Raw genomic sequence first — 12,073 nt, forward strand, 5'->3', positions numbered from 1 at the left:
GCACGGTTTGGCTTGCTTTGCTATAAAAGGGAGTAAGATTATCTTTCCACCTACAGACCAGTAACCCTTGCTTGTTGAAGGAAATAGAAGTGTTTACTTGTTATCCTATGAAGTTGATTGCCAGGGACTGACAAATGCCTTGATTCTCCCTGGGAATGTGGCCAAGATAAAACAGCTAACAGCATAGCAAATAGTGTAATTTCTTCCGGAGAAAAGTCAGTGGGATTTTATTTTTCACCTATGACTAAATGGGAGCATGATATTCTGCTTTAGAAAACATCTCTCCTCATTATCAATTTAAAAAAATAGAGCAGAGCCAAGATTTTATGACATAAAACTTATTTTTTCTTAAGAAAACTACAAAGAATTAATATCAAACTAATTAATATCAAACTAATACCAAATTCATATAAACCAAAATATTAAAATTATAAAAAAGGGATTTTTAAAAAGAAGAAGTGAGTTTTCTGCTAACACACTTTAAGTCAGAGATTATATTAACATCAAAGGTAAATGTATTAGAATCCCCATTTCTGTGAACTCTTTAGTGGGTTAATCAGTGATAATGTTGTTAATGGAGATGTATTTTTACTTGTCAATAAGCACTGTGGTATCTGCAGGAGGAGCCTGTACGCATCTTATAGCATGGGAGGAGAATGCACAGCGCTTCTGGGCTTAAATCATGAAGGGCATAACAGTTCTGGTTTGAAATATGCTTGTATTAAACCCCTAATCAGGCTTTAAGTGTTTTTTCTTTTAAATGGTGGAAATTTCCTATGTGAATATGTTGTTTATAGAAGAAAAATCTTGATGCATTATCAGAGGAAATGTTATTGCTATATGCAGGAAAATTTCTTGACCACTACTAATCCTACAGAGATACTTAGTAAAAAAAAAACCAACAAACTCACAGTGAGTTTGTTCTCCCCCATAGAACGCACATAGACATGCACGTAGAATGGAGAGTGCACAGAATCTGGAATGTGGACACTTAAAAGAAACAACCTTTGGGCAGGTATTTTCCACTTGTCAGAACAAATTGGTAATGAATTACAAACTGGTATCATTAGTATCATCCTTTCAGCAGCTTTCAGGGTTGGGTGGTTTCCAGGGCAGAGAGCCTCGGAGAATATTTTAATAGAGACAGCAGCTGTTGATGCAGCCTGGTTGTTCTTTCTCCATTCATTCTGGCTCACAAGAAGAGCAGATGATGCTAAGACTTAGTGTTCACAAAGGTTAAAAAGGTCTATGCTGTACTCTTAGTAGGTAGGTAGCAAATATTCCTACTTTACATTTAAGAAAACTTAGGCAGAAGATCTGTGCTATCACAACACTTTGCTATCCACTGTGTGGGTCAAGGACAGAGGGTGACTCTGGTGGAGGAAAAGAAGTGGAACCACCCTTCTGAGGTGGTTCCAAGTAATTCCTACCTCACAAATATTCCACCAAGTAATTCCTACCTCCCAAATATTACAGGCTGGTGGATATTTGGATATTTGCCCTGTCAGCCTCACACACTTAGTGCCCTTGTACCTTCTGTACATGGAACAACTGTGGCCTTGGCATAGGGTATGGTATATATTCCAAGGGAAAGAGAAAGGATTTTTTTGTTGTTGTTGTTGCTTAGGTGGTTGCATTTTTTGTTGTTTTCTTCTGGGTAAGCACAGCCATGGGTAAATTCCTCCAGCGAGTGCATATGGGAAAAACTTGAGGAGCTGGCTTCAGCCTACAGGTTTACAGGCTCATCAGTCACATCTTACATACCACCTGCCTGGGAATCCCATACATCATTGATGCTGAGAAAGGTTACATACCCACAGGAGGCTGAGGGAGGAAAAATAAACAGAGAGAGAGAGAAAAAAAAGAATTAGGCTTTAGGTAATAAGATGCAGTGAGAAGTAGGATATTTGTCAGGTAAACAAAAAGGCGACAATCCCAAATTCCAGCATTTTGGATAAAGAAGGGAGAAAGGTTATGTCTAGGGGCATAGTATGCAGCTTGGTTAGCCTATGAAGAAGAAAAATGAAGCAAAGGCCTACACACTGTATCACTGATTTAAGGGACCACTTTCCCCACAGGGAGTCAGTGAGGTGTGCAGATGCTTCCTTTCAGTGAGGCTGGCCCCTCACTGGTGTGGGCTCACTCCACAGCCTTAGGGGGGTTGCTGGCCAGGTCAAGAGTGGTGCAGAGGAATATTTATGTACAGCCAGAGGCTTGTTCTTCCCATGGCCTTGTGTGGACTGGCATGGTTTTATCTTCCTCTGTCCCAAGTGCTGTGGCGTGCAAAAGGTAACATGCTCAGTGCTGGCTGTGATGGTGGCTTGCCCAGGGGATGGTTTCTTCTGGTGAGTGCCTGAGCCTGGGAGAAGCCATGATGCTGTCTTTAATTCATCCTGGCCTGGTGGAAGCTGTCTTTAACTTGCAGTGTGGCTTCCCCCATCTGGTTTTGGATCCCCTGTGCTGGAGGAGGCCCCAGTGAAGGAATGAAGGCAGGTGCGGGGCTGAGGAATGATGTTCCACTGCACATAGGGCTAAAGCATTGCACTTGTGAGGAATCAGAGGCAGACTGGATTGAGAGGAGGATGGCAAAAAGCTGGCTCTACTTGGAGAAAAGGTGGCACGGGGAGGACCTGCTGGCAAGTGGAGCTCAGAAGCATGGAGTGAGCAGGAACAGGAGGTCGCAAGTGACAGCAAATGTGTGTCCATGGAAGGTGGTTGTAGGGAGCTGCTCACCCTCTTCCCCTGGCCATACTGACTGCCGTGGATCCACCCAGCATGGATGTCCCTCTCCCCCAAACATGGCTGTGTGCCATGAGAGAGCCCTGGCCTGGTCACTGGGAAATCTTGGCACATAGAACTGGCTGCTGCCAGAGAATCAGAGAGCCAGTTAGGTTGGAAAAGACCTTTGGAGATCATCAATCCAACCTTTGATCCAACACCACCATATCAAACAGGTCATGGCACTGATGCCATGATCAGTCTTTTCCTAAACATCTCCAGAGACAGTGACTCTAGCACCTCTCTGGGCAGTCTATTCTAAGGTCTAATAATTCTTTCCATGAAGAAATGTCTCCTAATGTCCAACCTGAACCTCCTGCAGCTTAAGACTACGTCCTCTTGTCCTGTCACTTGTTACCTGGGAGAAGAGACCAACCCACACCAGGCTGCACCCTCCTGTCAGGCAGCTGCAGGGAGTGCTGAGGTTCTCCTGAGCCTCCTTTTCTCCAGGCTGAACACCCCCAGCTCCCTCAGCTGCCCCTCACAGCACTTGTGCTCCAGAGCCTTCCCCAGCTCCGCTGCCCTTCCCTGGACACGCTCCAGCCCCTCAATGTCTCTCTGGCACTGAGGGGCCCAGAACCGAGCACAGGATTGGAGCTGTGGCCTCAGCAGTGCTGGGTACAGGGGGACGGTCCCTGCCCTGCTCCTGCTGGCCACACCTGGCTGATCCAGGCCAGGATGCCATCGGCCTTCTGGGCCACCTGGGCACACTCTGGATCATGTTCAGCCGCTGATCAGCACCTCCAGGCCCTTCCCAGCCACTCTTCCCCCAGCCTGTGGCGCTGCTTGGTGTTGCTGTGACCCAAAGGCAGGACCCAGCACATGGCTTTGCTGAACATCAGAGCCTGGCTTCTCTGCCCTGCAATAAAGCCACAGACGCCCGCAGCCGCTAAACTCCTCTCAGCCGCGCCGCTCCGCGGGCAGCGGGCCGAGGCGGGGCTATGACGGCGCGGCGGGGGCGGTGCCGGGGCCGGTGCCCACCCCGACATGGCCGCTTCCTGCAGGTAACGCGCCCGTCGGGCCGGGGCTGCAGCGCCCGGGCCTCGCCGGGCTCTGCCTGGGGACAGAGAGCCGTGGTGACGGCGGGAACGCAGGCGGTCTGTGCCGCTGGTTCTCCTTCCCTCCCATGCCCGCCGTGCCGCCCTGTGCGGGGAGCAGAGCCCGCGGCGGCCTGGCCGCGGCTCCGGCTCCATCTCTGCCCCTGTCACACGAGGTGGTGCAAGGGGGAGAAGGCCAAGCCAGTCCCTACGTCTGCCTCACAGCTTTTATAGCCTCCCCCGTGTGTACTCAGGGCAGAGAAGAAGGGATACTGCTGTAAGGGTGGTGAGGCCCTGGAACAAGTTACCCAGGGAGGCTGTGGGTGCCCCAATCCTGGCAGTGTTCAAAGCCTTGAGAAACCTGGTCTAGAAGGATGCACCCCTGCCCATGGCACGGGGTTGGGACTGGTTGATCTTTACGGTCTATTCAAAGCCTTAACATTCCGTGATTCTAAGACGCTCTCCGGAGGTTATTGCTGTTATCGTTGCTGTTTGCAGCGAGTGCCCGGGGTTGTGCGGGGTGTCGGTGGGAGGTTTGGTGCTGGCTGTCCCTCGCAGAGGTGGGATGGGACAGCCGCGGGGACATGCCAGTGCCTGGATATGCTGGTGCTTTCGGGCGCGTTTGGCAAGTGCTGGAGCTCTTAAATCTCTGCGTAGGGCCTCCTGAATGTATTTTTCCCCTCCCGGATGTTTATGTGAATACTGTGTCCTCATATTTTTGCTGTGGCGTGACTGTGGCACAAAACCAAGCCATAAGTGAGTAACAGAGATCGCGGCTTATCCCTGATCGTGGCGCTCCCTCTGCCGACAGCCGCCGCTCTGCTCTGCCCGCCCGCCTGGTGCTTCAGTTCTCAGAGGCGGCTCCTACAGCAAACAAACTTCGTGCATTGCATTAAAGCTTTACATTAACCTCTGTAGGAGCTTCAGGCCAGTTTTGTAAAGTGCGTGTAACCTCAGCTCGTATTGCAAGGGGAAACTGTTTTCAGTGTGTAACTTCAGGAGGTGCTTTTTAAAAATACTTGTTGTAAAACTAGGTGGTAACTGTAACAAATTTAACAGTGGATTAATCCTTTTTCTTCTGTAGCCATACTGGCCTTTCTAAAGGAGGTGTGAGGTCCCAGAAAATGAAGTTTCCTACTTCTATACAGTTGAGTGTGATTCTTTTATTCAGAAATCAGGGAAGAGTTGCCTGCCAAATTGAGCCACTGGTAATGCATGCAACAGACAAGACAGAGTTTAGACCCAGTTTAGACAGAGACCAAGGGAATATTCTGTCTCAGCTATGCAGGTATTACTGTTTAAGATGTCTTCAGAAGCTGGAGGCACCAGAGTGATGCTGGCAAGCATGACACAGCACATCAGGAAGGTCTTCAGCTTCTTGAGCAGCAGGTGAAGGGCTGAGTGTTGTGGGCTAGGTCATCTCTGCCAGTGTTGGGTGCTATTTAGACAGCTGAGTCACACCTCAGCTGTCCATTGCTCAGGGTTTATGGAAGGGTAAAAAGAAGTCTTTCAGCTTTAGTTTCTGTGCTAGTTTAACAAATATTGTGGCATGACTTCTTTGCTTTTGCCTGGAGGATGTGGGTGTTTGTGAGGACCTGACTAAAGGCCTGACTAAACTCAGAAATGCTTTCCCCAGAGATCACATGAAGTCTTCCAGTATGTAGAGGTACAGATGTTATGGGAGAGGCCTGACCCTTTCAGTTTCAAGTCTGTTCTGCAGGCTGCATGACAGTGGTCTGACTGGTATGGCTGATGTGCATACCCTCCATGCTTTTGCATCCAAATCCAATTTGCTTTGCTCAAAAGTATTATCCTGTCCTGTATTTTTGCTCTCTTTCTGTAAACTCACCAAGCCAAAGATGTGTCACTTTCCTGTAGAGTAGTTTGGGACTGCCTGACACCCTCTGCAGAGGAACCTGCTCGTGTGTAGGCTGTAAAGATGTGGGCTTTTGTTCACCTGAGCGTGGCAAGTAAGGTGGGACAGGACAAGCCTTTTGCACCCAGTTGTGTAGGTGGTGATGCTTAGGGACATAGGGTTTTGTGGTAGATTTGGCAGTTCTGGATTAACAGTTGAACTCAACCTTACAGGTCTTTTGTAACTTAAATAATTTTATAATTCTATGAAATCTTATAATTGCACACATTGCCATAGTAGGCTTGCTGAAGGAGCCTGCTAGTCAGCTGAATCTTGGTAAGGGTAACCCATTAGATGCACTTAGGAGAATTTAATTCATAAAAATTTTTAAGCTTCTTTTTATGTGACTTTTATTTCCCCCCCTCTCAGCTACCGTGGCTTCTAATTATCTTATGCTTTTGGATGTTGGTTTTTAAATGGTTTTTTGGTTTTGGTTTGGTTTTTTTTTTTGTTTGGTTTTGTTTTTTTTGTGTGTGCATGTGTGTCTCATTGTGCTTTTTGTTTTTTTTGGTTTAAGCAAGTTTGAGATTTTTTGATCATTATTTAACTAATGAAGGTTAAGAGGACCATTGCTCTCTGTATTTAACACTGTTGAAGAATCTTACTTTGAACTGTTTTGAGCTATTTGTCTTTTGAGCTATTGTCAATATTTTATAACAATTTTACTAGCATATCAGTGCTTGTTTAAAACAACATTTTTGCTAAGTCATTCAACACAAAGTTGCAGCAAATACTAATATGAGGGTTTTTTTACCTTTACCCTTTTTTGTAGTACATTGTCATATTATCATGGTTGTGTCTGCAGTTTAGGTATTGGGAAGCAGCTCTGCTGTCCTGCAAGCCAGAAGGCATGCAAGTGGATGAGTGACTGTTGGGGCAGTTGACAGAGTTAAATAATTACATATAGGGGTGATTGACCTAGTTTTGTTTTGGTTTTTTTCTCTTAAAAATAACTGAAACAAAACCATTTTTTTGACAGGAAGAGAAGATGGAAGGATTGTTGCCAGGTCGTGATGATAAAAGAATGGAATAGGACAGACAGCTGCAGTTGCATTGTCCAGCTATACTGTTAGGAGGATTTTTGGCAAAGAAGAGAAGATACCTCTAAAATACAGGTAAGGGGTTGTGTTATAGGGACAGATAAAGTGAAAGTCAAACTGCATCGATGTCTGGGAGCTTTGTCATAATCTTACATGAGATCCAGACTCCTCCCTTGGATTTGAAGGGAGTAGAAAAAAGAAAGGAAAAGAATGTAGGCTCAAAGAAATGTGGGAAGGTACTGTATGATCTCAATGTAGTGTTAGACCAAAAGTGGCAAAAGATGCAGCAAAACCTGGAGAATGCCATTGACCTTTAAGTACTCACTGATTGGTAAATTCTGTGTTGCTATGAAATTCAGTGGCTAATAAATATATATTTATATATATGTACACAGTTTTCTGTTCCTTCACACAACAGGAATGTGATTTTCATTAAGTTTGGGAGACATGGTAAATGGTGTGTGGAGCATCCTAGTTGCTTGCTCCAGGACATGTAAGTCTACTCTCTTTTTTCTACTCTCAAGAAAGGCAAGTTTGGCCAAATGTCACACTTGGTTGCAATTAGGTAAAAGGAGCCAAACATTTCATCTCCAACTGAAACATTTGGTGAGGCATGAGAATAACTCAGAAGCTGAGACAATACGAATCTCATGGCAGTTCCACACATTATTTTTTTCTCATGTTCTATTCTGGAGAGACTGCAGAGAGAAGGAAATTAGCTGAAATTACTGTATGAAAACAGGAGAGGTAGACAGGTTAAAACCCACAAATGGATCTAGTGATACTGTGAGTGTGAATAAAGGAGTGAAGAGGAAGAAAAAAATAGGAAAATTAAATCAAGCATCATAGCAATCTTTTAAAGCTTTATTTTTGGGAGAGATCCTTTTCAAGCAAGACGCTTACTATGTGTTGTTATTTCTGCTTTCCAGAACACCAGTATGGAAGCTAAAACCAGTGAAGATCATTTGAAAGTCCAGAAAATGAAGAAGAAAGTATTGAGGAAGCAAGTCAGAGCTCAGCATACGTTGATGAGACATGAGGGCATAAAGTGTGTCTCCCATGTGACACAGGTAGTTGAGATTTTGATGGTAGTGTTAAAATGATGCTTATCTGTGTTCTCTTCTCACATGTGTCTTGTGTAAAATGCAGTTTTTAAAAATGGACTTCCTGAGATTGAGGGTTTTCTGTGCTTCTGTGCTTCTTTGATTTCGAAGCAGAACTGTACTTCAGCAGTTCAGGGTCTTTGGATAAGATGTTTTTTTTAACCTGAAACAGTAGTTACTTGGGTTGAGGAGGAAGGAGGAAGCATTGGAAATGCTATTGAAGTAGATAAACTTTTATTCTGTTTCTCTGTGGTTTTTTTTTTTTTTTTTCCCTCAGGCTTTTAACTTTTGTACCTTTATATCTTCCATGGCTCTCTGTCAAGTGTAATTTGTCACATCTGAGCTCACCATTAAAAATATGTCTATCTTGGAAATCTTTTCCATCTTGTTTTTATTAAGGCTGTGGTTCTGTGGGAATTGAGCTGGTTGGCTGACTTGCAGCTGTTTAAATGGGGACAACTTTCTCTTTCCTTGCAGAAAAGAGACCTAACAGAAAGCTGCTTGGATTTTTGATCTGTAGTGTTCTGCCACAGTAGAGTTACAGCACATCAGAGAATGATCTCACAGATACTGATGTAGCAAAAAGTGACAGGAACTTGCAGACAGATAGGGAAGTCAGAGTTTCTAATTTCACTCTCTCATTTATGAGGAAATACAAATGGCTTGAAACACTGTAGAGCAGTATTATTTACCCTATGCTTGTTCATCCTGATCCTGAAAATTCTTCCCATTCAAATATGGAAACATCAGTTAGATCTTTATACGTTTTTGTAATAAAATTTGGTTTAATTTTTGCTCAAATTTCAAACCACATGGACAGATGTTAATGACTCAGCAAACTTGTTTGTATTGCAAACTATTTAGAACAAAGACTGTGTCTTTCTAGTGTTGCATGGAAATGGGTCTGTAATTTGGGACTTGTTCCCCTTGAAACTGTCCCAGGTACCAAATTATCAATCTAATCTATCCAAAGAATAATTTTGGGGTCCAGCAAGGTCCTTTTTGGTGACAGAACATTTGAATAAATGATATGTGAAACAAAATCATAGTGCTAGTGGAAAATTTGTGTGAGGAAAATAGAAAATACTTCCAGGCTTTGTGCAAGAGTCTGACTATCTCTGAATTAACATCATCAGTTGCTGCATGTGCTGCAGCAGTTGTTTAGTGGGGGTCTTTGTAGATTAGGTGAAAGGAGTGGTTTGAACCTCTGCAAGTCCTTCATACACGAGTCCCTCCATCAATAACATTCCAGAAAATAGCAGTAATTAATAATGAGGTAAATCTTGAAAAATATGATCTTTGGCAGACAGCCTGGTGCAGAGCTTAGAGCAGATGTTGACAGAGTCTTCACCATAGGCATAATCACAGCAGTGCTCAGTTTTTTAATGCCCCTCCTCTTTGATTCTAAACCTCATTTTCTGTTTTTTTAGAGAAGTGAAGTGCTGTTGTTAGAATGAATTGAACACTTTTCCCAGCTGTTCCAGAAACCACCAAAATTATGTGCCAGTGCCACTGTTTGCTTGCAGTGCACTTGTCACACACATGCCACTTCAAAGTGTGCATTACCTGAGGAGATGTTTCTGAGAGAGATTGCAAGGCTTTCAGCCACACTGTGTGCTGGGCAAGCAAAGGTTGCATTAGCCTTGTGTAACAAGCTCATGGAAATGTAAATATCTTGTGCAGAATACATAAAAGAGTGCTCATGGGTTTAATTTTTTATAGGGCTGTTCTCTTGGTAAAATGCTGGTTTTAAATGAACCAACAATAATCACTAATTCTTTTTTGTTTTGTTTTTTAATTCTTTTTCATTTAGAGCCTGGTTATTGCCAATGCTGGTCTTGGTAATGGGATGAGTAGACAGCAGTTGCTCAGAATACTAGAAGAATATGGAGCAATGGAAACACTCTTAATGCCACCAAATAAACCATACTCATTTGTGAAATACAGAACAACAGAAGAAGCCAAGAAAGCCTTTAATGCCCTTAATGGAAAGGAAGTAACATTGGAAGACTGTGACCAAAACATTGTTCTATATATTAATTTTGTGGAAAAAGGTACAGTTTTTCTGCTCTCCTATATATCCAGCTTCCTGCATACTGCTTCCTTTTGCTTTTACTTCCTGGATTGTAAATGTAGGTAAAAGCACACTAGTTTTGGTAAGTAGACACAGAAAATGAAAGCTAGAATCTGAGATTCTGAACATAAAATAACCTTTACTCTTTGTATTCCAGGTTAGGATACTCTAATTTCAACTATATTACTCGTAAGCAAAAGGAAAAAAGATTTGACTAATTTCCTGACCGTTCAGTACTGTGCATGAAGGTTTTGGGATTAAGGAGCCTGCAGAATCCTTTTTTTCCTCCTTCCCCCTAATTTTTTTTTGGCTGATTATAAGCTATAAAGAACTGTTGCTCTTTCTGTGAGCTTTCATAGTGTCTAGCAAAAAGGGTTCCTGGTGTTGGTCTGTACATTATGCTAGCAAATAGCTTTTTTTTGATCTCTTAGGAAAGCAAGCTGAATGTCCCAACATCAGTGGTGTTTTGCTTTCACCTAGGTATTGTTCTGTACTCCATATTTGTACACATTTGATTACAGACTATTCTGTCTGTGGAAGCTGCTGATATGGTAAATCACTAAAATTCTACAAAATTAATATGAAATTCACGTAGAACCTTAAGTGATTGGGAAATTCTGTTTACCATTATTTTTACAGGAAAGCCACAAGCAGTTTTATGTTTGAATAGTGTAGTCTTGTTCGTCTTATGCAGTAAAATTTTTAGAAAGTGATGGAATGATGCAGATCTCAGGCCTTACCCTGTTTTGTCGTGACAAAAAGGGATTATTCTTTCTCCAAATAAGACCACAATGAGGGCTCCATTGTATTGCTAAACATTTCTACAGCTGTGCTATATTATCATAAAAATAATTATATTTCCATAGGGAACACATGTTTTTATTTTCTCTAAAGAGTGACAAAATTCTCTTTTTTTCCTATACCTCAGTTTCCTTGCAAAATGCTGTTCCTACAAGCTTGCCTCCAGGCTTAGTGGTAATTGAAAACATTATTTCTCCAGAGGAAGAAAGGAGGATGTTGGAAAGTATTGACTGGAAAGCAGATGAAGATACTCAGAATGGTGGGTACAACTCTAGGAATCCAGACAGTCTATACTTCTATGTTGTTTTTTTCCTGCAGTTTCAGGTTACAGGAAGTCTACATCTTGGGAAATGTATTGTCAGAAGTTATTCTGTGGTTACTCTTAGCATTTTAGAAGTTAGGTCTTATACTGCAAGTGATCAGTTCCTTGGGACAAGAGATCTGAATTGATATGCTAGAATGGGTTTACTTGAATAACAAACCTGCATCCAGAAACAATTAAAGTATTTTATATGTGTCTTGTGCCACACACAAGACTGTTTGTAATTTGATGTCCAACTGAAGAGCTGTGTCTTCTTTTATGTAAAACAAATAACTTAGTGAGGCATACATTCTGGATGGTTTCACTTGAGCTTTTGGAGTTGAATCCTACATTAAATGAATTCTTGGAAATCACTTCGGAGTTCCTGTGTAAATTTGTTCCGTGGAGCAATGCAAAAGGTTATTCTGACCTCAGCTAATGTGAAACTTGGTGATTAATGAGAATGATGGATGTTGCTGTACCTGTAGGGTATTCATCAGGTGTAAATTCAGAGATCAGGGCAAGAAAAAGATACATTAAGCATGGCTCAAAAAATTGGTGTTCCCTGTTTCTTGCATATACAAAAACACCATCCCTTTGACTCACAACAGCAGTGACTGTAATGTTTGATGAATTAGAAAAGAAAATAAGCAGAAGTGTGTGTGTGAAGAACAAGGGTCACATAAACTATTTTAACTGCTAATTAAAGAATGTTTAGACTTAACAGGTAGAATGGAATAGGGAAACATGGTAAAATGCCTGCAATGTTTTATATAGTCTTTATGTAGTCTAATCTTACTTTAAACATATGTGTTTTTACAGCCCAGAAGACTTTAAAGCATAGAAGAGTAAAGCATTTTGGATATGAGTTTCGCTATGATAATAATAATGTTGATAAAGACAAACCATTACCTGGAGGTGAGAACTTCCCTATTAAACTGTGCTTATTTTGCACTGATGTCTGAACCATTATATAAAGCCTGATGTTTGAACCATTATATAAAGTTTATATATCCGTTTGCAC

The 12,073-nt window shown here is 42.4% G+C and overlaps 1 protein-coding gene across 1 annotated transcript in view; it reads left to right on the forward strand.

Annotated features, from left to right (window-relative positions):
• The first annotated feature begins 3,751 nt into the window (after positions 1–3,751).
• ALKBH8 (alkB homolog 8, tRNA methyltransferase) overlaps positions 3,752–12,073 on the forward strand; it is a 48,904-nt gene continuing 40,582 nt past the window's right edge. Inside the window, exons 1-6 of the mRNA XM_058019069.1 lie at positions 3,752–3,782; positions 6,710–6,845; positions 7,700–7,840; positions 9,687–9,927; positions 10,876–11,007; positions 11,872–11,967. Coding sequence (XP_057875052.1) covers positions 7,709–7,840; positions 9,687–9,927; positions 10,876–11,007; positions 11,872–11,967 — 601 coding nt within the window. The 5' untranslated portion in view covers positions 3,752–3,782; positions 6,710–6,845; positions 7,700–7,708. The remainder of the gene's footprint in view (positions 3,783–6,709; positions 6,846–7,699; positions 7,841–9,686; positions 9,928–10,875; positions 11,008–11,871; positions 11,968–12,073) is intronic.

This window comes from Melospiza georgiana, chromosome 2 (genome assembly GCF_028018845.1).
Source record: "Melospiza georgiana isolate bMelGeo1 chromosome 2, bMelGeo1.pri, whole genome shotgun sequence".
Classification (NCBI taxonomy): domain Eukaryota; kingdom Metazoa; phylum Chordata; class Aves; order Passeriformes; family Passerellidae; genus Melospiza; species Melospiza georgiana.